General features: G+C 56.2%; 1 protein-coding gene across 21 annotated transcripts in view; it reads left to right on the top strand.

The window, feature by feature from the left end:
• DYSF (dysferlin) overlaps positions 1-23,338 on the top strand; it is a 223,156-nt gene that overhangs the window by 133,702 nt on the left and 66,116 nt on the right. For 15 of the 21 annotated variants that reach the window (XM_061431954.1, XM_061431964.1, XM_061431959.1 and 12 more), the window contains 8 exons: positions 4,744-4,925; positions 7,605-7,745; positions 8,557-8,586; positions 10,237-10,266; positions 19,277-19,378; positions 19,488-19,649; positions 20,677-20,842; positions 21,296-21,372. In XM_061431954.1, the coding sequence (XP_061287938.1) occupies positions 4,744-4,925; positions 7,605-7,745; positions 8,557-8,586; positions 10,237-10,266; positions 19,277-19,378; positions 19,488-19,649; positions 20,677-20,842; positions 21,296-21,372 (890 nt within the window). Of the gene's footprint in view, positions 1-4,743; positions 4,926-7,604; positions 7,746-8,556; positions 8,587-10,236; positions 10,267-16,609; positions 16,652-19,276; positions 19,379-19,487; positions 19,650-20,676; positions 20,843-21,295; positions 21,373-23,338 lie in introns of all 21 variants that reach the window. The other 6 variants (XM_061431947.1, XM_061431955.1, XM_061431949.1 and 3 more) reach the window with 1 other exon arrangement.

Raw genomic sequence — 23,338 nt, 5'->3', positions numbered from 1 at the left:
AAGTAGAGAGTCCAGTGCTCTCTTTGCTGGCCTTATGGTTCCTGGGAGGTCAGAGCTACGTGCTAGTTGGGTGGTCCTGAGGGGTGTTGATGCCAGGCCAGGCCACAGTGAGGTCTGCTGAACTACGGTTGCCCCTTGGCTCAGGTCACCTCTGTGGGCCCCCAGGTCCAGACTCTGTCCTGAGTGGGGCTGGGGAGTCCTTGCTTGTGGGCTTCCTCTGTCTGGACTCCAGTCACAGCCCACCCCTCTCTTCTGAAGCACAGCTTTCTGTTAAGGTTGGCTCTGGCTGGGGGAATTCTCCCGATGAGCTTAAGAAGCTGTTTTCCAAGGTGCACTGGAGGCTTGTGAAACGCTCCACTTAAAAAGGGATCCTGAGTGAGAGAGGCTGGGAAACACTGCACGCTTAGCAATTTACAACGCACAGTGGCACTGAAGGCTCTGGGGTGGCTGCAGGAAAGGAGCCCGTGGAACTTGTTTAAGCGTTCCTTCGTTCCCCCGAGAACGCGCCTTGCTTAGAGCATATTTTGGGAAACTGATCGACAGGATTCAATCCAGCTAGCTCGGTGTGAATCTGGGACCGTTTGTGGGCTGCCCGCCTGCCTTCTCCTTCGTCCTCTATTCCTGCAGCCCGGGGTGCTCCCTCCCTCGCCGCAGACAGGCTCGCTGTCCCCCCAGTGCTCTTTGGTGCCTTTCCCCATGTTGTCCTGGGTGCCTGGACGCCCCCTTCTCCTTGGTCTGTCTTGGTTACCTCCTTATTCTTGACACTTGGGGAGGCCTCCTTTGGAAGTATTGACTTGAGGCCACCAGGCTCCACGGCCTACCCCAGCCCCTAGTGCCTTGAACACTTTGCTAGGAAGCTGCACATCACTTGGGTTATAATTGATGTTTAGTTACCATTTCTAAGCAGCAGTCATGATCTTAAGAGTCTGGACCATGTCTCATGCGCCTTCATATTCAAAGCACTGTGCTTACCTACCACGTGCTGGTCAGTCAATAACTGTATATTGAACGAGTGATGGATTGCAAATAATGCTGGAATGAACATCTTGGTTCATATAGCTTTTTGGTTAATTTGGATGATTCCCAGGAATATGGGAAACGGTGTAAACAGTTTTATGTTGTTCAAGGCATACGGCCCAATTGCTTTCCTAAAGGGTTGTTGAATTGCTTCCAGCAATAAAGGAGAATACCTATTTCATCAGCTATTCGCCAACACTGGATTTTATAAATCTAAACAAATTTTTCTTAATTTTATATGAAAAATACTGCTGTATTGTAGTTTTTCTTTGCATTGCCTTGCTTACTAGCAGTCTACTCCACCCTGTCTTAAGGGGCCTTTTACCCTGATCATGACAGGAAGAAGGAGCCCTGACTTGGAGTCAGGGAGTCTGGTCCCAGGCACGTGTCAGCAGGCACTGGAGACTTAGTCTTTCTGAGGCAAGCCCCCTCTTCTAACAAGGGGTACAACGCCTCCTGTCCTGTCCCTCACCCTGGTGGTCTGAGCTGTTGGAGGGAGTATATTGTGACTGGAGAAGGGTCCTCCTCGGAGCTCTGGGAATGTCGCAGAGATTGGGCACAGGGCTGCAGGTCCAGCAGTCACCTGTCTGGGGCCTCCCACAGTGTTGAATTCCTGTAGAACCCTTGTGTGTTCTTGGCTGGAGCTGCCCGGACAGCCTGTGGTCCTCCAGAGCTCCAATCCAGCTTCCGCCTCAGGGGGATCTCCGTGCGGCTTGGCAGGTGAGGCTGGAGGCTGATGCTAGCCCTCACCTACCGGCATGGCCCTGGGAAGAGCCGGCCTCTCCCCTGCCCTCCCCCTCTTCTTGAGACCTGCCTCCCTCCTCCTGGCTTTCCTGGAAGAGGCTTGTGTCTGTGCGTCTGTCTGGCTTCCCTTCATCTGACCACCTTGCTTCAGCAGCACCCCAGCCCCCCCTTGTTTCTTTTCTGTCGCGGGGCTGGGCCTTGTGCGGGAGAGGCCAGGCCCGGCACACAGTAGCCCAGTGTCTGAGGCCCCAGGCCTCCAGGCCTGCTCCTTACAATGCCTTTGTTGTGTGTTTTTTCCTCCCCTGGGCGGGCGGGGCGTGCGTGTGGGTCTGGGTGATTTTTGTTTGAAAGCCGCCCCCTCCCTCCCCTGTGCTGAGCTCATTGCCTGCGCTGATGGGGCTGCTGGAAGGAGTCGCCTGCTCGGGGGCCAGCGTGGGGGGGGGGCTGCCAATACCAATACAGCGTGCCCGGCCGCCACAATGTTCAATTGTGATCTCTGTGTAAACGCGGTCGGTCTGGGGCCCCCGTGCTTATAAAAATAAAGCGTTGGGAAGCACAGGGGGTGGGAACAAAAGGGGCTTTTTCGCTGGCTGTCTAATATGGTTTTATTTATCGGAACGCGCCCTCTTTCCCTTACTGGAACCGGGGAGAGGTTCTCTGCCGAGCTTGGAGCTGATGGTATCACAGCCAGACGGTTTCATTAAACGCACAGACGCTGTTGGGCCCTGCCAGGGGCAGGAAGGGAACGGCTCGGGCAGCCCTGCCAGGCTGGTGCATGGGAAGGGAGCCCCGTGCCAGGGAGGCCTCCACCAGGTGGAGGTGGTGAGAGGTGGACACGTCTCTCCTGCCCCTTCTTCTGCCAAGGTCCTCCCAATGCCCTCTTCTACTGCCAGAGTCAGGTTCAAAGCTGATTTCCTTCAGGAAGCCCTCCAGGATTGACCCCACTGTGCTTTTGTGCCTGAAGGTTGCGAACTGGTCTTAGCCTGGTGGCTGCCTCCCATTAGCCAAACCCAGCATTGTTCGGCCAGTGAGTGCCCGTAGCTTCTGCCTCCTAACTCAGATCCCCCCCGTCACCCTTAAAACTAGCCCCTTGGGCAGCAGCCACAATCCTGTACCCTGTCCCTTGATGGGAGTCCTCCTGTTGCTCACTCCAACTTTTCCACTCCTCGATGGTCACTGTCTGCCGCCTCCTGTAGTGGCTGTGGCATGCCGCCTGGTCTCTTTATGGACAGGGATCCTGGCTTGCCCCTCCCCATGGTGGGGAAAAGCTGTCTCCCCAGCTCAGCCCCAGAACCAGCTGGACATCTAGGCACTAGATGTCTGGTGTTGAGGCCATCTGAGGTCACACCGGGGCCATCCTGTGGGGTGCAAGGTGCTGCGGGATGGAGAAGGTGCTGAGTGTAGAGGGTTTGTGACAGGGCATTTGGGTTCAGCCCTGCCAGCCATTGGGCACCCAGCCTCCTGCACCCTCAGACTTCTCTGTCCACGTGGCCTCAGCATCTGGCACTTTGAGTCTTACAGAATGGCAGCACATGGACCTTGCCCCCTAATGAGAGAAGCTGGGAGAGCCCCTCTTCCGAGCCTTTCGCTCCTGTCCCAGATTATATGCACTCAGTCCCATGGGCCCTTCTCCTGCCTTGGTTCCCAAGTGTAGCCCTGAAAGGCAGCATCGGCACCACCCGGGAACTTGTTAGGAATGTCAGTTCTCAGGCCCCATCCCAGACCTGATGAAGGAGTCTCTGAGGGTGGGGCCAGCCTTCCAGGTGATATCTCTGCATCCTCACATTGGAGAACCACTGCCCTAGAAACTTCTCTAGTGACACCTTGGGACCAGGCAGAGGGATGACTCCTGGTGGGTCCCAGGCCAGCATGACTGGGGCTGGCAGGTTAGAAAGGAGTTTGGGGGTGTCAGGAGCTGCTGGGATCTTGAGGTTCTCCTCACTGCCCCCCAGCTCCCAACAGCCCTCGAATCCCTTTGTTTCTTTTTAACTCCCCCACCCATCTATGCTACCACCCCCTCTGCCTGCACCCTGGCAGCAGTTTCATAACTGGTCTCCCTGCACCCACTTGTGCCCCTTCCAGTCTGTTCTCCCGTGACAGCCAGCAGAAGCTTGCTGAAATGCAGACCTAGGCATGCCAGTCTACCGGCACCTCCCTCTCCACTCTACTCTGCCTCTATTGAGAAAGCTAGATTCCTCTCTTACACACCACTGTACCTCATTGCTATTCTTCAGAGCATGATCAAAATGGCAATTTTATGTTTTTTTTTGTATAGATTTTTGTATTGCTCCAAATGTGTTCTCAGTCTTTATCACCTAGCCCTGAGCTTTGCCTGCAGAAGGCACTCAGTAAGTGCTTTCAGGATGAATGTCAATAATTCCAAACCATCTTGAAGATGTGTGTGTGTGTGCATGTGAAGTTGCTTCAGTCACGTCCCACTCTTTGTGACTCTATGAACTGTAGCCTGCCGGGCTCCTCTGTTCATGGGATTCTCCAGGCAGGAATACTGAAGTGGGTTGCCATGCCCTCCTTCTGGGCATCTTCCTAACCCAGGGGTTGAACCTGCATCTTGTATGTCTCCTGCATTAGCAGACAATTCTTTACCACTAGCGCCACCTGGGAAGCCCTGGATGAATGAATGAATGAATGAATGAATGCACCATCCAGGCTCTTACCTCCTTCAACTATCCTTTTGCCCCCCAGCAACCAGTCTAGAAAGGAGCCCACAGGGGAGCTCTCTGGATCTCTGGGCCTGCTCTCCTGGACCTTGGCCCCATCTCCCTGCAATTGTCACCAGCTTGGCTCACAGAAGCCAGGGGTGGGGGGAGAGCCCCACTGGGACATGTCTCCAGCCTGGACATTGCTGCTCCAGAGCGGCAGCCACAGCCCTGCTTCAGCTTTGTGGCCACATGACTCCTGAGCAGGCGACTCTCACGGTCTCTGCTGTGTCCTGTCTCCCTTCCCTATGCCCGGCCCACACAGATCCCTATGCAGTCGTCTCCTTCCTGCACCAAAGCCAGAAGACGGTGGTGGCTAAGAACACCCTAAACCCCACGTGGGACCAGACGCTCATCTTCTACGAGATCGAGATCTTTGGCGAGCCGAGCAGCATTGCCGAGCAGCCTCCCAGCATCGTGGTGGAGCTGTATGACCATGACACCTATGTGAGTCTGCCTGCCTCCCTCCCCCAGCCCTCACTGGCCACCCTCTCCAGAGCCCAGTGCCCGGGGGGAGATGCTGCTGTGAGGGATGGGTGCCCCGCCAGATGGGCGCTTCCTGAGGCTGGGGCTGGTGGCCTCTCCCCGACCCCACAGGCTGCAGAGTGGTGAAAATTTCAGAGTAATTACAGTGAATTGCTGGCAAGTGTGCTGGGCCCATGAGAGAGAAAGGGGACAGATCTGGCCAGGGTGCTTCACTGTGGGTTGGGAGCCTGGGTTTTTCTCTGTCTCTAGCTTGCTTATAAGATCCCAGGTGGGTTCCCCCTCCTCATCGGAGAGCTGCGTGGACTCCGCACATTGTACTGGGCTGAGTGGCCCCTCACATGGGGTTCCCAGTCCAGGTGAGAGCCGGGGCTCAGGGGCCGCAGGGCAGGGGCTCCTCCAGGGAGCCAGCTTGTGACACAGGCTGGGTCCTCTCTGGGCACAGAGCAGCGGGTGGCGCTCTCCCACAGAACCTGCTGCGCTGGTGGGAAGGCTCTGCAGGCGTGCTGCCCAAATGAGGGCCACTTGCAGCGTGTGCTGCTGAGCAGTTGAAATGTGCCTAGTCCAACCGAGAAGACGGATTTTCCTTGTTTTTCAGTGTAATCCACTAACGTAAATTTAACCACTGGATGCTGGTGGCTCCTGTACTGGACAGGAAAAGTTCAGGAGGGAGAGAGTGGTGGGCTGGAATGTGACAGGCTCTGGGGAATGTGAGATTGAGGTGTTGGGATGAGGCAGTGGGTATTAGCACAGTACGAGGGAGGGCCAGGGCCGGGAAGGAAGAGCAAGGAGTAGAGGTCAGGGGATTGGAGGTGTAGCAGGGTCAGGGAAACATTTTATAAAGGAGGGTTGGGATGCTATTGGGAGAGAGAGAGACGAGGTTGGCCAAGGCGTAGGTGGCCAAGAGGCCTTACCTGGGTAGCAGTGGATGAAAGGGAAGGGGCCTGAGTTTTAAAGATGTGTCCAGAAAGAGTTGCCATGCCTGGGTAGGATGGTGTGATGACCAGAGGGTGGCTGAAGGTGATGCCAGTGAGGGCACCCCTACCAGGTGACAGCGGGCAACGCAGGCCTGGACCCGGGAGGCCGGCCTGCTGGCTCTGCCCTTGGAAGAAAAAGCTGGCTCCATGGGGGCTGAGCTGCTGGAGGAAGGGTCTTTTGGGGAAGAGCTCAGGGCCTGGAACCCTGGGGGCAGGAATGAGCGGGAGGCGGAAGGACTGCAGGGTTCAGGGCCAGGGGACGTCACAGAAGTAGGTGCAAGTGCTGGCATGGGGCGGGCGGGAGGCCACCGGGCTTGGTCTCTCTCTTCCCGTAGCACCTCACCTCCACTTTCACCAGTGTCACGCAGATGTCACTCTCTGCCCTTCAGGCCAGTGCCTGCGAGGGACCCCAGTGGTAGAGCACCATGGCCTCTTCTGGGTGGGTGGGCCCCGGGGTCCTGCTTTTTAATAACATAGTCAGATGAAGTTGTACCTGTTGGCAAATATCCGTTGCTCTGAGCTCCTGCGGTCCTGGCTGCCCGGGCTCTGCAAGGATGCCCCTCCCCCAGCCTCTCCATGACCCAGTGGCTAAAGGGCAACACTGGGCCCAGGGGAGCCTCTGGGACCCTCCCCACCACTGTGGCTGGTGTCCACTCTGAGGGTCTGTGCTGGATTCTTACTCACTGAGGGGGACATCTAGCTGGTGACCACTCCAGATGGCTCTGGACAATGTCCCCAGCAGTGAGGTGACCACAGGTAGGGATGCCTCCCAGCCCTGGCCAGGATTTTTCCGGATGAGTGCCTTGGGCAAGCCACCAGGGCTTGTGATGGCTGCAGCACCATCTGGCTGAGACCCAGGTTCTGTCTGCGGCTCCTGTCCTGGGGAAGCTAACCATAAGGCTGGAGTTTACAGGTCAGCAAAGTCCCAGGGGTCCACATCAAAGGGCTGAGCTTGGGCAGGGCTGTGAGTGATGGCTGAGAAGAGCAGAGTGCAGCAGGGTAGGGGAGTAGCCAGCATAAAGGCTGGGGTGAGGCCAGCTGAGGGCAACAGCCAGGGTAGAAAATGTGTGGGAAGGGATGAGACAGGGGCACGAGCAGGCTCCAGTGAGCGGCCCTCCATGCCAGGAGGGGTTCAGACCTCATCCTCTAGGCATTGCAGGTCATGGAAGGCACAGAGCAAAGGAATGAAAAGATGCAAACATCATTTTAACAAGATGCATTTAATTTGATGAGCATGATCACAGACTCCCCATGTGGAAGCTGGAGGAGGAGGGGGAATCTGAAGGTGAAATGAATAGGAGACACAAAAGTCCCGGGAAATGTCAAGCGCTTGTATTGCTGAGGACATTCGAGAAATGCTAGGTGGCTATCACTTTTGACTCTAATGAGCTTAGAGCTTGGTTAAATTGAAGCAAGGTGAATGCTATTTGGACAAACAGAGGGACTCCGAGATGGGAGTCAGCTCTAGCAACAGTGGCAGGAGGCCACTCACATGTTTCCTCACATCCTTCTAAGGGAGGCAGAACTTACCATTTTGCACCAGGGCTGCCCCGGCTTCTGAGGCCCTTTCCAGTTCAGGTGGCCAGGTGTAGGTCTGGTGACAACTCTGAGGCCACCAGCCCCGGGGCTGGGGGACGCTGACTCTCCTTCTCCACGCTTGGTCTAGGGTGTAGATGAGTTCATGGGACGTTGCATCTGTCAGCCGAGTCTGGAACGGACGCCTCGGCTGGCCTGGTTCCCGCTGACGAGGGGCAGCCAGCCCGCCGGTGAGCTGCTGGCCTCTTTTGAGCTCATCCAGAGAGAGAAGGTGAGGCTGGTCCACGTTCGGATTCAGGAGGCCCAGGTCTGGAGCGCCTGGCCGGGGAGGGTGGGAGGCCCAGCGAAGGGATGGTGTGATGGAGGGGAGGGGCCTCGGATACATTCTTCCCTCACCAAGGGCCTGCGTTTAGTGGAGAGCGCTGAAGGGCCACCTCTGGATCTTAGGCCTCCTGCCGGAACCAGTTTTGTCCATCTTTTCTGAGCCCCAAATCAAGAGGCGATCTACACTGGGGCAGAAAGTTGAAATCTGAACTGTGTTCAAATGTCTGAGTCCTCTGGTCATTGCATGTGTTTTTCCTGACACGGTTTCTGGGAGAAAGACCTCTGTCATCTGGTTAGGGAGCCTAATTGTCCCGGGGAAGGGGACTTCAGGGACAGGGCAGGACAGGATGTCTGTTCTAGTGCTGGCTCACCACGGCCTCGCTGTGTGACCCTGGCCAGCCACTTCCCTGCTATAAAATAGGGGGTTTGGGTTAGAGCCATGTCTTCAAATTTGCTCTTAGTGTGATGTGAACCTCTAAAATGTAAGCTGGTCAGAAGTGAGGCTGCTGTGGTGGAAGTGTCTGGAGGGGACATGGCATACTGCTAACCTGGCTTCCCCTGCACCTGCCTACCAGGCACTTCTCAGGAATCCCGAGGCTTCCTAGGAATAGTCTGCAGATCCTGGGACTGTCCAATCACAGACACATCCACAAGTGTCAACTTGTGGTTGGGAATGTGTTTGCCTGGCCAGGGCAGAAAGGACGCTGGTGGGGCCTTGGGTGACAGGCACCTAACCAGAGCTCTTTTTTTCACCCTAGCCTGCCATCCACCATATTCCTGGTTTTGAGGTAAGGCTCACTCTTAACTTTGCTTCTTCAAGCTCGCCCCCTCCCCGTGTTTGCAGCCACCTCCCAGGCTAGGAAGGGCAGTAGGCACATGTCACCACCATCCTGCCTTCAAGCCGAGGAAGGTGTGGGTGAGGTCTTAGGGGCAGGGTGGGTGGGGGCTGGGGTCCGTGCTTAGCTCAGGCTTCCCTGCCTTTTTTCCCTGAGAAGTCCAAGGATCACAGATGACTCAGATGGAAGGGACCACGTCAGTCATCTAGCCCAGTGGCTCTCCTCTGGGCTGCATGTTGGAATCCCTTGGATAGATTTAATAATCACCAGTGCTCAGTCCCAGCACAGACCAAATGCAGTATGATCTTTTGGGGGTGTGGCTCAGGCACTGGTATCTTTCAAAGCTATGCTGGAGATGGGACTGTGCAGCCAGAGCTGAGAACTGTTGACTCAGGCCAGTGGTTCTCAGCATAGCATCACTGAGGTAGGTATTGTTAGAAATGCCAAACTTGGGTCCCACTTTGGACCTACTGAAGCCAACTCTGAGAGGCAGCACAGTACCCTGGGTATTTTCGAGCCCTCCAGGGGATTCCCTTTAAGAATCACTCACCTTTCAGAAACTGATCAATGGACCGTAGTTCCCAGCTCAGTGTTCCCACCGAGATCCAGTTTTCTTTCCTCTGCTAGTGATGGGGACTGTGTTCCCATCACCCTCCTCCCCTTCCTTCTCCTGAGGGTCATGAAAAATGTACACCTTTTTCTGGTACCCGGGCTGACTTAATTTGGGAATCATATACTTGGCCAAGGGTTGCCCAGCTGCAGCTGTGAGCCCAGGCAGCTGGGCTCTGTCTAGATGCCTCCCTGCTTATGAGGCAGGGAAGTGAAAATGTTTAGTCACTCAGTCGTGTCTGACTCTTTGTGACTCCATGGACTATAGCCCACCAGGCTCCTCTGTCCATGGGATTCTCCAGCCAAGAATACTGGAGTGGGTAGCCATTCCCTTTCCCAGGGGATCTTCTCGACCCAGGGATCGAACCTGGGTCTCCTGCATTCCACGCAGATTCTTTACTGTCTGAGCCCCCAGGGAAGCCCTAAGAGGCAGGGAGCCCAGACAAATTTGCAGGTAGTTCTTCCGTATAAGACCTCCTCCCATCCCTTTTCATCTCACTCCCTCCCTGCTCCCTGTCCAGTCCAAGCGCCTTCTCAGGTCTGCCAGCCCTGCGCATCAAGCTTCTCCTTGGTTCTCCAAGTCCATAGCTCCAGCAGCAGCTCCAGGGCCGGGCCCTGACTGCATCCTGGGACTGACGCACAGGGTCTGGGATCCTCCCCCCACCTGTCAGTCCGTCAGTCTCCTTTCTTCTGTCACTTTTAGAGATGCCTGGGCTCTAGGTTCATGCTTGGCCTCTCCCAGCAGTTTCTCTGCATCAGTGTCTGTTGTACCTTCTTTCTTCATTGCAGGGACCAGGCAGAGAGTGTGTCTGGGCAGCACACCCCCCTCACCCTAGATGGGAAGCGTTTTCTGTTGGCTCCTTTAGGGGGATATCTGGCATGTTGATCTCTGCCCCAGCCTAGTGCTCCTTGTCACTAATGGTGAACTTCTTTCCTCTTGCTCTCCTCCCTCCACCATCTCCTGGATGTGGACTGCCCCATGGTGGGGTCCAGGTACAGGACACAACAGGGATCCTGGAAGAGGTGAGCTGGACCCTTACAGCTGGGGCCTGTGGCTGGGTGGGTGGGCAGAGACAGAGGGAAGAGGAAGGCCATGCCCGGGAGCCTTCCTGGTTCCTGGTGCTCCAGTGTGTGTCTGTCACATGGACTCCTGTGTGGATTTCATTTCCCACTCTTTGCATGGATCCAGGGTTGCCTGGGCTGTGTCCTGATGTGATTCTGGCCTTAAGTGGATTGCTGCTATGTTGGAAGTCACATTTACCCAGACCCCAGGGACAGCAGTACGGAGCCTCATCTGGCTGAGTACCAGGTGGAATGTTTTCAAGAATAAACATGTTCATAAGGGGACAGAATAGTCAAAGAAGCCTTGCTGGTGGAGGTGGCATTAGGCAGACATTGTTGCAGTGCTTAGGAAAAAGGTGGGGAACGTGCCTTTGACCCAACAGAGCAAGTGCCAGTTTGGGGCCTGGCCGGTTTAGGGTACAGGGTGGGTTGGGGATTCCTAGGTTCTGGGAGAAGCCTGGGGTTTGCATCCAAAAGCAGCAAGGCTGTGTCCTTTGGCGGATGAGGAGCACCTTTCCTTACGGCCTCCTGCGAACGTGTGAGTGGGCGCTCCTGACTGAGCTGGGGCAGAGGCCCGGGCAGAGAGACAGGAAGGAGAGCCCTGGTCAGATGGGGGCTGGGAAAAGGGCAGCCACTTCCTGCCGACAGGGAATCCCCAGGCTGGGAGCGGACACCGTTTGACATTTTCAGTGCAATTTGGACTTGAAGCGCAGGGTCAGGATGTGGGATCCGCAGGCCCGGCGCCCCTTACCTCACTTCCTTCAGCTCCCAGACCGAGGTGGGGTCCGCCAAGTGAGCTGGCTGTAATTGCGCCTGACAGGCAGCCTCCTACTTCTGGCTACAGTTGCGAAAGACTGCCGATTTGGAAAGGGGACCAGAGTCCTGTCCAGGGAAGCAGCACGGAGCCCTCTCTCTTGATTGAGAGCATTCTGTGGCCAAAACCCACAGCCTGCTCTGAAGAAGACCCAGCCCAGGGATGAGTTATTAAAAAAAGTTAAAATCCTTAATAACTGGATTTGTAATATATAACAGTGGAGGCTCAGATTCCAAGAGCAGGATCTGGCTGTGGTCTTGTCAGGAAGCAAATCAAAATCTGCAGCCTCGGGGCCAGAGCCCCACAAGGGCCAAGTGTCCTGCCCCAGGGCCCGCCGGCCACAGGCCGAGGCGGGTATGGGTTAGCAGCACCAGAGGAGGGCAAGTCCTGGGGGTTTGCTGGGCACAGGCCTGGGCTAGCACCTCCCAAGGGTCCTAGGCCCAGGAGGGTGGATGGAGTATCAGCTGGCTTAGGGAACCATTCCAGAAGGTGATCCTTGACCTCTTCATCCCCAGAGGCGGCCCACAGCTACCCTGTCCCTCTGCATTTGAAGGCTAAGGTTCAGGCCGAGGTCCTGAGTCCTTTCTGGTTTTAAGAATCCCTGGGGACGGGGTGGAGGCAGGTTAGTCTTCCTGCTGCCTCTGGTCCTGCAGGAAGCCTGACGCCTTAGCAGGATTTTTCTGTCTTCCTTGCTGCAGCCAGGCTCCTGCTTGGTATCCCTCGTTCAGTCCCCTCCAGGCTCTCAGCTTGATCCCTGTGAAGAGTGCTCCAGCCGTGACCTGCAAAAGCCGTGCCGGGAGCTTAGATTCTGGGCCACTGGCTGTGGGAGCCCTCGAAAGTCTGGGAGCAGAGACGGGTGTGTTAGGAAGCTGGCTGGCTGCAGAGAGGTGTGGGTTGGGGAGCGAGGGGCAGGAGAGCCCAGCTAGGAGGCTTTTGAGACAGATGTGATGGGGGCCTAGGCCAGAGAGAGGAATGGAGAGGAACAGTGACTCTGGAGGGTGGTTTAAGGACAGCCTTTCCAGTGGGGACGGCCTCTGGGACAGCACGCGTGGGTGGGAGGCGGGAATGAGGTGAGAGGCCACTCCCCGGGCTGAGGATTCCTACAGCTGGAGGCTGGTGGGGATGGCTTCCTGGAAAAGATGACTCTGTGCTCCCTTTGGGGGTCCGGTGCCTTGGGCTGGGGCATGTCACCGCAAGGGGCCAGGGTGGTGGGCAACGAGATTTCCCTGATGCCAGGCATTTTGCCCACCTGGAGGTCCCCTCTCCGAGTGCTCTTGGTGGGGAAAGGAGACTGTTGCGTTGCATCTTTGAGGTTTTGCTGTGGGGAGACCCAGGTCCTCGTGGAGGGAGGGGAGGGCTGCTTCCCACGAAGCCCCCAGCCTTCCTGTCTGTCCCTCGCTGTTGGCTCCTCTTCCGGAGCCTCGCTCTTCCCCTTGTCCAGCTCTGCCTCTGCGTTTCCCTCTTTCTCTGTTTGCTCCTTGGCCCGGACCCGCTCTCTCCCTCCTTCTCCCGCCTCTTCTGAGCCCTCTGTCTCGTTTCTTTTCCTTTTTGTCTGGAGAACAAAGGCGGTCTGCGCTGCCAAGGGGAATGAGTTCAAAGAAACTGCAATTTTAGATTTCCTGAAAAATGGAGAGCACACAGGCACGCGTGAGTGTGTGCAAATGTGTACACTCATGAGAAGCATGTATATGTGCATGCACGTGCGTGCACACACACACACACACACACACACTGCACAAGAGGTGATGGCAGATTCCTTAATAACTGAGGGCCCCTGAGCCAGTGCAGAGGAAGACCCTTTCTTGGGACACTTTAGGTGGGATCAGGGCTTGTGGTCCTGAGTACCTCAGGGGGCGTGGTTCGGAATACTGCCCTTGGTTCTGCTACTCCTGTCTTGCCCCGTGGATGGATGTCCTGGAAGAAGGCAGAGCGGACTCATGGATTTTTTGCTGTGACTTGGGGGCCAACCAGATGTCACTGCATCCCCCTCCTAATCCAGGCAACAGGCTATGGCTTTTAGTCTGAGATATCCAGGAGATGTACCCTCCTGCACCCCCAAATCCTCCAGAAGGAAAAATTTGGTGTTTTGCAATCAGGAAAATAAGCCCAGTGGTCCCCCCCCACCCCCAACCAGCCCCCTATCCCTCCCCCAAGGCTTTAATTTAAAACACTGTTTTTCCTGGGAAGTGTAATTAGAGCAACATGTTGTTCCTAACGAGCTGGGTGGGGCAGGCAGACAGTGGAGCCCTCCCAGCCCGCCCGCCTGGAGCTCCCCGAGGAGCCAGGGTCTGAGTGTTCAGAGGGTCCCCTGATTGTGCCCTGCAGGGTGGAGTGGGTGTCTATGGGCTACTGGTGGCGGTGCTGCCCTCGGTGGCTGGAGGGCCCGCCTGCACTTGCCCCTCCCCTGGGATGAACATAAGGCTGTCTAGCGTGGTGGCCTCTAGGACTGGGAGAGGAAGCAACCCTCATGGCCCATGGCCTTGGTTCCCTGCACTGAACTGGCCAACAGGGTGGACAGATGAAAGTGGGTAGAGGATGGATTCTGCTCGGGGGAGGACAGAGCCTCATCTGTCCTTGAGACCTTGTCCTCTTGGCCTGCACTATCTCGGTGAGCACCCTGTTCACCTGTAGAGCCCCATCCGTGCAGCAGCCCTGGGTCTGCCCTCCATTCAGGCAGGGTGCGGAGGGACAGCATGGAAAGGGTGCACCCCACCATGGAATGACTCATCTAATTAGCCTCCTGTTGTGTGGCTGCCCCTGAGGTCTGCGGTCCTCGGAGTCCAAGGTCACACTTAGGACAGTGCATCAGGACACCACTGCGGTGTTTTCAGCCTGCATCCACCTCCTCCCTGGCTGGCTGTGCTGACAGGGGTCACAGCAGCCCATCCCACTGAGAATCGCTGCCCAGGAAGGAGGTACTGTGCCTCTCAGATGGGCTCGACTGGATGGAGAAACTTGGGCACAGGAGTGGCTGTTTGGCTGGTACTACAGGACTCTTAAGTGTGAGATGTTGGAGATCAGTCAGGACCTTGGGAAACCGGAGCCCAGGGTCACTTAGAGGAAAAAGAAGTCAGAGAGAGGGTAGTAAGGAGTTTCTGGAGTGGTTTGGGAGATTTTCTGGAGGATGTAGAGTTTGAACTAGGCCCTAAAAGATGTGGTTGATTCTGGAAGATGGCAAAAGAAGCCCATGCAAACAGAGAGAGCCCTGAGCAGGCCCAGGGGAAGGAGGTTGGTGAGGATGCAAGGCTGTTGCAGACAAGTGTTGGGAAGGATGGAGAATGTGTTGGAGTAAGTTCTTTCTCCTCCCAGCCCCCCACCATTCACCCTCTGCCATCCCTCTCTCCATTCAGTTATCTGATCCTAAGCCTCTATTGGACAGGGGATTCAGCTGTGGTCCCTGCGTGCAGAATTGCCAGTTTAACAAGTCGGCTATGGTAGTTTAGTCGTTAAGTTGTGTCCGACTCTTGCTACCCCATGGATTGTAGCCCGTCAGGCTCCTCTGTCCATGGGATCTCCCAGGCAAGAATACTGGAATGGGCTGCCATTTCTTTCTCCAGGGGGTCTTCCCAACCCAGGGATCAAACCCACGTCTCCTCCATCTCCTCCATTGTGGACAGATTCTTTACCACTGAGCCACCTGGGAAGCCCATTGGTTAACATGGGACACAGACAAATGAACACATGGAAACGACACAGGGTGATGTGTCTTTCAATGGGACAAGTTGCTCTGGAAACTGCGGGGTGCTTAACTCAAACCTGGAGCTCCAGGGAAGACTTAAATGGACCCAGAGTCTGAGTTGGAGGTAGCCAGATGAAGTGGGTGGAAGAGTCCTTCGGCCAGGAGGACCAGTGAGCTCCAACCTCACAGAGAATCTGGTGCCTCCTGCAGCCTTCTGGCATTCAGTAGGATGGGTGTTGAGTGTTTCTGGGGAGGTGGCTGGGCACTGCTTGGGGTCCTGCAGTGGAAAGGTAGTGGTGAGACGTGAGACCAGAGAGGTCAGCAGGACTAGAAGATGAGGGATCTTGGAGGCTGCATCAAGGAGTTTGGGCTTCATCCTGAGTGGGTGGGGAAACTTTGAAGGGTTTTAAACAGAGTGACATTCTTAGAAGTTACCTCCTGGCTGCAGAGTACAGTTCTCATTCATTGTTGGAAGGCGATGCCAGATATCAGATGCCAGATGCCAGAAAGCAGATGCCAGATAGAACTTATGTTGTTGTTGTTTAGTCACTAAGTTGGTCTGACTCATTTGCGACCCCATGGACTATAGCCTGCCCAGCTCCTCTGTCCATGGGATCTCCCAGGCAAGAATACTGGAATGGCTTGCCATTTCCTTCTCCAGAGGATCTTCCCAACCCAGGGATTGAACCTGCGTCTCCTGCATCACAGGTGGATTCTATACTGCTGAGCTGTCAGGGAAGCCCAAGATGTCACTTAGGAGGAGGCAAAAGAGGGTAGTGAACCAAACTCAGGAAAGAAGACGGGTGTGTGGATATGGGAGAGCTGTAGGGGACAGGTCTCTAAGGCTTGGGGACCAACGGAGGGGAAGGACAGCCAAGGTGGCATGCGGCTTCGTGGCTTGGCTGTCCGGGTGGATGGTGGGACTGGCTTCTGAGATGACATTTGAAGAGAGTAGGTTTGAGGGGGAGCTTAGAGAATCCAGTTTGGGACAAGTTCAGTGTGAGAAGCTGGAAGGACACATGGATGAAATAGCAGTAAGGCTGGAATGTGAGTCTGGGGCTTAGCAGAGACGTGTGGGAGAAGAAAGCCTAGGAGAGGGCTGGGCTGAGGAGTGGGTAGAGAGGGCAGAGAGGCCAGCGGTGAGGAACCAAAGGGACCGTTTTAGGAGGGAGGCTGAGGTCAGCGGGCCAGATGCTGCTGAGGGAGGGGGAGAGCTAGGAGCCTGAGAGCTGCGTCTGAGCTACCGGCAGGTTGTTGTTAATTTTGGAGAGAGAAATTTCCAGGGAGGGGGTGCAGAGGACAGAGCGAGTGCGTGGGGCCGAGGGTGGCCTGGAAGTGAGGCAGGGGTGGGGGATGGACGCAGCCCTTTTCGGGAAGCGAGGGAAGAGTAGGCACAGAGAGAAGGCGTGGACAGACCCGAGAGGCCATCTCGGGACCATCTGTAAACGGGGAAGGGGAACAGGCAGCGGATAGCGTGGAGAGCTGGGGAGGGCTGGATGAGACCGGCTCAGGGAGCAGAGCGTGGGGAGGCACAGACGCACCGTGACGATGAGAGGCACCTGCGTGCACTGCAGTGTGCTCAGTGGGGAGGGGACAGAGGACCGTGTGACACCCGGCAGGAGGAGGGAGCCCCACAGAGGTGGGGATTCTGGGGAGTGGCAGCAAAGGGCTCCTGAGGGAGGCATGGTGGATGGAGGTGGCCTTGGGATGAGAATGGGGGGCCTTGTGCCTGGTAAGCTGCCCCGTGGACACGCCCCTAACCGCTCTTTCTGCTTGTCTCTCCTCCCGCCGGCCGGGCCTGGCCTCCGCAGCTGTGTGCACCTGCCTTCTTCCTCCAGGGCCTCCTGCCAACGGTATTGGAGCCCAGTCTTCTCCAGGTTCTTGTTCCCTGTCCTCCTCTGTGACCAGGTTCCTGCAGTGGGGAGCCTGGGCCGCCGCACGGAGATACAAGTGTCCTCATGGGGAGCTCGGGGGAGCCCAGCAGGACGGTGGGCCATGGAAGTGAGGGACAAGCAACCAAAGGGACACGGCCCAGAGTTTGGGGGCCTGGAGAGAAGTGTTCTAGGGGGAAATATATTCCTGAGTTTTCCTGGTGATTTCAGGAGAACATTGCAACCGTGTGAGGAAGGTTTGGTCTTCCTGCCTCCCCACCCAGGAGCCTGGGGCTGCTCCCTTCCTGACCTCTTCTACTTGTCCATTTTATCATGGACTTTTGGCCTTGGGCCCACGGTTGGCTGGGCATTGGCCTCGAGCAGGCCACGAGCAGGCTTCCAGGCATAACCTTTTTAAAAGTGAAGTGACCCCTGCTACGCAGTTGTCACAGCAGGCAGCCTTGGAGTTCCAAGGGTGGACACCAAGTCAGGCACATCCGCAGTGGCCAGGCCACTGCGGGCTCTGCCCCCACCCTCTGGGGCACCAGTCATGTGGACTGTGGCGTGCACAGCAGCCCCCAGGTGCGCCCAGGGCCGCCCTGCTCATCACTCTTCCTTCTGATGGCATCTGTTGCTCATTCTGAGAATGTGGGTGCTTCCTGCATCTTGTCACCTGCCTTGGGGGTCTGGAGGAAAATGATGAATTTCTTCACATTGTGCTTTGGTGACATTGGGATAGCTATGAAGCTGGTGCTGTTCTGAGAGGTGCCTCTGATGGCTCAGCTCTGCTCAGTCAGTGGGGTTGGTCAGCAGCAACACTAGTGATGAAAACAGTGGCACTACCAACAGTGCACTGATCACTACAGTCCCTGCTCTTGATTAAGCACCTCTCATGTGCCAGAAGCACTTCATATTTGTTCTCTTGTTAAATTCTCAGAGCAATTTTGTAAGGGTGTCATCCTGGGTCTTCACATGAGAGTCCTGGACCACAGAGTTTGAATAATTTGCCCAAGGTCAAATAGCTCAGAAGCCGCAAGGTTAGGACTAGGACCAAGGTCTGGTTTGATTTTAGAAATCAGCACTGCCGCAGGTCAGTGTGCTGTGGGCAGGAGTGACAGCTGGGGTTGGCTGTGAAGGGCCGAGGTGGGAGGAAGCTGATGTGTTTCAGTGCTCCAGCTGTCCCCCCATCGACGTCAGAGCATCTGCAGATGGATGCAACATCCTTTGAGAAGGAACCCAGAACAAGTCAGCTTGGAGAACGAATCCGATGACTCCATTGTTTCTTAATGCAGTTATGTGAGGCAAGCTCTGTAGAGCGCACATCACAGCCCTTGGATTTGTGGCTGACGTTTCCTGGGTGTCAGGGCCTTTGTAGACGGGTGTTCAGGTTGTGCAGTGCGTGGGTGCACTGGGTCTCCGGGAGTGGGACTTCCAGGGCAGGCATCGGATATCGGTATTTATTGTAGCATTCCAGCAGGTGGCAGTAAAGTGTCTTGTTCCAATAAACTAGTGACCTAGGATGATTTTCTGACATGGAAGTAAAGAGCTTTAAGAAAGGGACATCTTTTTCTAATTGTCACAAAGTTGCCATGTGGACTCCTATTGAGAGTTTACGTGAACCAGGAACTCTTTTAAATGTTATCAGCTTCTTCAAGCCTCACATCAAGCGTTAGAGGTTGATAATTTTTAGTAACCATTTTGTAGATGAAAACCCTTGAGCCATAGAGAAGTGCAATAACTTATTTAACTCAGTAAGTGGTGGAGTTGGGATTCATTCACACCCGGAGCCCGTGTTCATAACCACTGCCAGACGTGGTAGTTGTCTAATCCACAGGGATACCTGTTTCTAGTGCTTCGCCCGCTTCCCTATGTATTAATAGTTCTTCAGGATTCTTGCCCAGGTCTTTTTTGGCCGCCCCATAGCAGGCAAAATTGCCACCCTGACCTCTTGCCCACGGTGTGGAGGCGCCTCCCCAGTAGGCCCTTTGGTGCCTGGGGTGGCAGGCTTTTCTAGCCCCTCCTCCTGTTTGTAAGCACCTCTTCTGGCTCGAAGTGCAAGCGTTCTGCTCAGGTGTGTCACACCTCAGGACAGGTGCGAGAGGTGGGATTTGGGGGCTGGCCGGTGTCTGTGGGTGTGGATCTGTGGGGGCTGGAGATGGAACACAGGGTGGGTGATCAGTTGGGAGGGTCTGAGCTGGACGCGGGAGAGGCTAGCAGGTGGGCACGTGGTCCTCTTGGGACTGAGACGGGCTGAAGTGGACGTGTCGGGTTGGGCTGGATGGTGCACGTGTGTGCACGTGTGTGTGACAGGGGCTGGGACCCCCGGACGGCTCATTGGCAGGAGGAGTCGTGGCCCAGGGCTTGTCTGAAACAGACTCACCTGATCCCTGGGCCGAGGTGCTGGCGTTGTGACCTGGAGAAGGGGGTGCCTGGGAAACTGACAGCTCTTGTTCTGTCTGCCCGCTTGCCCCCTTCTGTGTCCCCGCCGCTCTATTTCTGTGTCTCTCCACACTTGCACTTTCTTTCCATCCCGTCTGTCCTCCTTTCTTGTCTTTCTGCCTTGGGCTTCCTCCTGCCCTTGTCTCCCTTCTACCCCGTGCCCTGCAGTCAGAGGACACGGACCTGCCCTACCCGCCGCCCCAGAGGGAGGCCAACATCTACGTGGTCCCCCAGAACATCAAGCCGGTTCTCCAGCGAACCGCCATCGAGGTGAGCCTGCCCCCATCACGGGGGTCGGGGTGCGGGCCTCCCCTTTCCTGGCCCAGCCTTGCCCGGGCCTGGGGCCTTTCCAGCTGCTCTCTTCACTCTGCACCCCCAGATCCTGGCGTGGGGTCTTCGGAACATGAAGAGCTACCAGCTGGCCAGCGTGTCCTCCCCGAGCCTGGTGGTGGAGTGCGGGGGCCAGTCTGTACAATCCTGTGTCATCAAGAACCTCCGGAAGAACCCCAACTTCGACATCTGCACCCTCTTCATGGAAGTGGTGAGCCTGACCTCCCTGCAGTCTGCTACCTACCGGAGTCCTGGTGCTTAGAATTTCCTCGCAGCCCCAGGCAGCCTAGGCTCCTGGCTCACGGTCTCTTTCCCACCTCCTTTGAGAACGGGAGGAAATGCTCGCTGTCTCCTTCCTGGAGGAGCTGCAGCCTGCGCACAGCACAGAGGGCGCCAGCTTGGTTCTGCCTCCCCAGATCCCGAGTCCACGGGAGTCCCAAGGACCCACCCATGGCTGTTTCCTCTCTCAGGGCAGGCCTCAGTCCCCCAGTGCCATCTGCCAGGGCTCTGACCTTCAGGGATTCCTCCAAATCTTCCTGGACCTAGTCCTCCCCAACCCCAGGCCTTGCAGAGGCCACCCCAGTGGCCCTCGGCCCCAGCCCTCTCAGCAACCTGGTTTGCCTGGGCTTAGTGACCAGAGTAAGGCAAGTCTGAGGGAAGGAAAATGGTTTGCAGGATGAAAGTGCTTTAGAAATTCCAGGCCCAATGGCTGTCAACAGGAGCCTCCTCTTGGCTGAGCCAAAGACGCCACCGAAGGAGAGAATATAAATCATTTCAAGTTGTGTTCAAAGTGCTTTTAGGGTTGGGGGAGAAGAATCTGGGTCTGGAAGCCAACTCTTGAGTATCCACTTGGGGGGGGTCTGTCTGCGAGAACTGTTGAGTCCCGGGCCAGCTTCTCCCTTCTCCCCTTCCCCGGCCAGTGAGGGTTCAGGGAAAGGAGACTTGTTTTGACTTTGGGCTGAGTTGGGTGTGTTTGGGGGTTAAAGCTTGAGGGGAAAGTCAGCCTCTGCATGCAGCATTCAAGAGGCAGACAGAGGTGGGTGGCTTCTGCCCCACCGGCCCGCTCCTGGGCTCAGCTGACCACCGCTTTGGATTGACGGCCCTTGGGGGTTAGGTGTAGGTTGAGAGTCATTTTCTGCTCCTTGGACTTGTCCTGGGAAGAAGGGCTCTCCTCCTTCTGAGACCTCCCAGAGATGAGGTCAGGCTGCTGTCCAGAGCTTCCCTCTTCCTCCACCCAGATGCTGCCCAGGGAGGAGCTGTACTGTCCCCCCATCGTGGTCAAGGTCATTGATAACCGCCAGTTTGGCCGCCGGCCCGTGGTGGGCCAGTGTACCATCCGCTCCCTGGAGGGCTTCCTGTGTGATCCTTACTCAGAGGAGAGTCCGTCCCCACAGGGCGGCCCAGGTAGGGGAGGGGCTCTTGACTGGTGGAGGGGGTGGGCAGGGGGTGCTGGGGCAGGTGGGCTTCCCAGCTGAGACACGTTCTGAAGCCCTCCTCTTACCTGAATGAGAATGAATTTTGCCCAGCTGATGGGAGGGAAGGGCGGGAATCTTGTCTTCCTCAGGGCATCATCTGGCCCCAGGCTGGATCCTCCAGGGAGTGGGGGTCGATGCTGTGGTAAGAGACCATGTGGAAAAGGCCACAGGAGAGGGAGATGCAGGGATCAAAGGGATGAGGAGAGAGGGAACTGGGGAGACGGGGAGTGTGAAGGATGATGCTGGGAGAGGGAAGGACGGGGGGAAGAAGAGGAAGACATGAGTGAGAAGTGTGGTGAGACCCAAGGCCGAGTCTCACGGCTCGGGAAGGGTGAGTCCCCAGGGGAGCCCCTCTCAGGCCTGGACACTGCTCTCCCTCCAGATGACGTGAGCTTACTCAGTCCTGGGGAAGATGTGCTGATTGACATCGATGACAAGGAGCCCCTCATCCCCATCCAGGTAGGAAGGGTCCCTGGGGACAGACACTGGCTCCATCGAGAGCTGCCTGGTTTACCCTCTCCCCCCGCCTTGCTCCCCTTCCTCATCACACAGCCTCCATAAGACACTCTCCCATAACCTGGTGGCTGACACTTGACAGATGGAGGGACCCAGTTAGGAGCTTTCAGCCTGGATGGGAGCAGGGCGGGGGCTTGTGGGAAACCCTGTGGGTCTACCAGGCAAGACCCAAAGCATCTGAGAAAAACGGCCCTGCACCTTGAAGGCCACGTGGAGGGCTTGCCCCTGGCGATCACCAGGAAATCAGGTGAGAGGAGCAAGAAAGAGGGAAGGACAGGGTGAGGAGTGACTGGCAGTCTCCGGGGTGCCCAGCCCCGTTGCTAGGACCTTCCTTGGGTGGAGATTCATCTATGGGCTTGTGCTTGGTGGCACCCTGGAGGCAGCTTGAAGGACGGGTCTGTGTTCAAGCCAGTAGTCCCTCACACCCCATCCCCTCCACCTGCGGGAGGGAGTAGGGGCAGGAGAAGGGCCTTGCTGCCAGGGTGTCCAAGAGGCAGTCCTTTGCTCTGTGCTCCACCTGGTGAAGTGAAACTTGCTCTTTGTAACTCTTTCCGACTCTTTGTGACTCCATGGACTATATAGTCCATGGAATTCTCCAGGCCAGAATACTGGAGTGGGTAGCCTTTGCCTTCTCCAGGGATCTTCCCAATCCAGGGATCAAACCCAGGTCTCCCACATTGCAGGCGGATTCTTTACTAGCTGAGCCACAAGGGAAGCCCCTTCCACCTGGTGACCCAGGCGTCAATGCCAAACAGATGGCAGGCGAACTGTGGCATCTCTTACTGAGGGGGGATCACTCTTCCCACCTTGGGCTCTGGGTGGCTGTGGGTCCTGTATGGCTGGGCCCACCCAGCCTTATCGCAGTGGAGACGGACACGGACCTCACTGTGAGCACCAGCCTTGAACAGCTCTGTTCCATCTGCTCCAGGTTGTCACCCTCCTCTTGGCTTTGCTTGACTCTGGCTGCCCCATGGCACCTGGGGCTCCCAGAGCTTCTGGGCTGCCTAGAGCAGAGCCTTCCAGCCTACGTAGAGTACGCATGTGTCCTCAGGCCCACAGCCTATTTATTCACTAGGGAAGGGATGGCATTTTGGAAGGGTTCAAATTTTTTAAACAATCAGTCAAATATTAGTCTTGAGAGCAAGAGGACAGCCTTGGGTGCTGGGTCAGTCTTGGGGTCCTCAAAGCTGTCCCTGAGATGTGCTTACAGGGGCTTCTGTCTGACATTTAGGGTGAATTTCTGCTTCTTTCCATGCACTCATCTCTCACTGTTTTGCTGCTTCCAAGGGGATATTGCTGGTGTTCAGTCCTGGGCCACACTGCGGCTGACACAAGAGCTTTATAGTTGCTCTCAAGTGTCACAGGAGCTAAGCATCCCCACAAGGTCCCAGCTGCCCACTTCTCCCACCTCTCTGGCTCTCCAGGGCCCCACCCCACTACCCTTTCTGCTGGGGACACCTCTGGCCAGCACCGGTCACTCAAGACTCAGCCTAGGTGAGGTCATCTCCTTCTAGGATTCTGCCCTGGCTCCTTCACTTCTTCTGCAAGTCCTGTCTCTATCTGGGTCACTGCACTTGCCTTAAGTCATGCTGATGCTGCTTTAAATGTTAGCATGTTTCCTAGGCTAGGCTCAGGGCAGTGAGTGGGGCCCATTCCTTTTTGCGTCCTCAATGCCAGCACAGGGCCTGGCTTAGAGGACGCATTCGAAGAAAGTCTGCCTGCCCAGATGGACAGATGGATGAGTGGATGGATGAGTGGATGGATGCATAAGTAGATGGGTGGGTGGGTGGATCCTGCCTACTCTCTGTAGGAGCTTAGGAGGAGCTTCTCTTGCCTGGGACACCCAAATGGAAATTGCAAGTACACAGAATTCAGCTGCACTCAAGGCCTGGGTGGGTGTTTGTAGCTG

The sequence above is a fragment of the Bos javanicus genome, chromosome 11 (assembly GCF_032452875.1).
Source record: "Bos javanicus breed banteng chromosome 11, ARS-OSU_banteng_1.0, whole genome shotgun sequence".
NCBI lineage: Eukaryota > Metazoa > Chordata > Mammalia > Artiodactyla > Bovidae > Bos > Bos javanicus.
The sequence above is the reverse complement of the archived record's forward strand: the minus strand, read 5'-3'. Positions and strand labels throughout refer to the sequence as shown.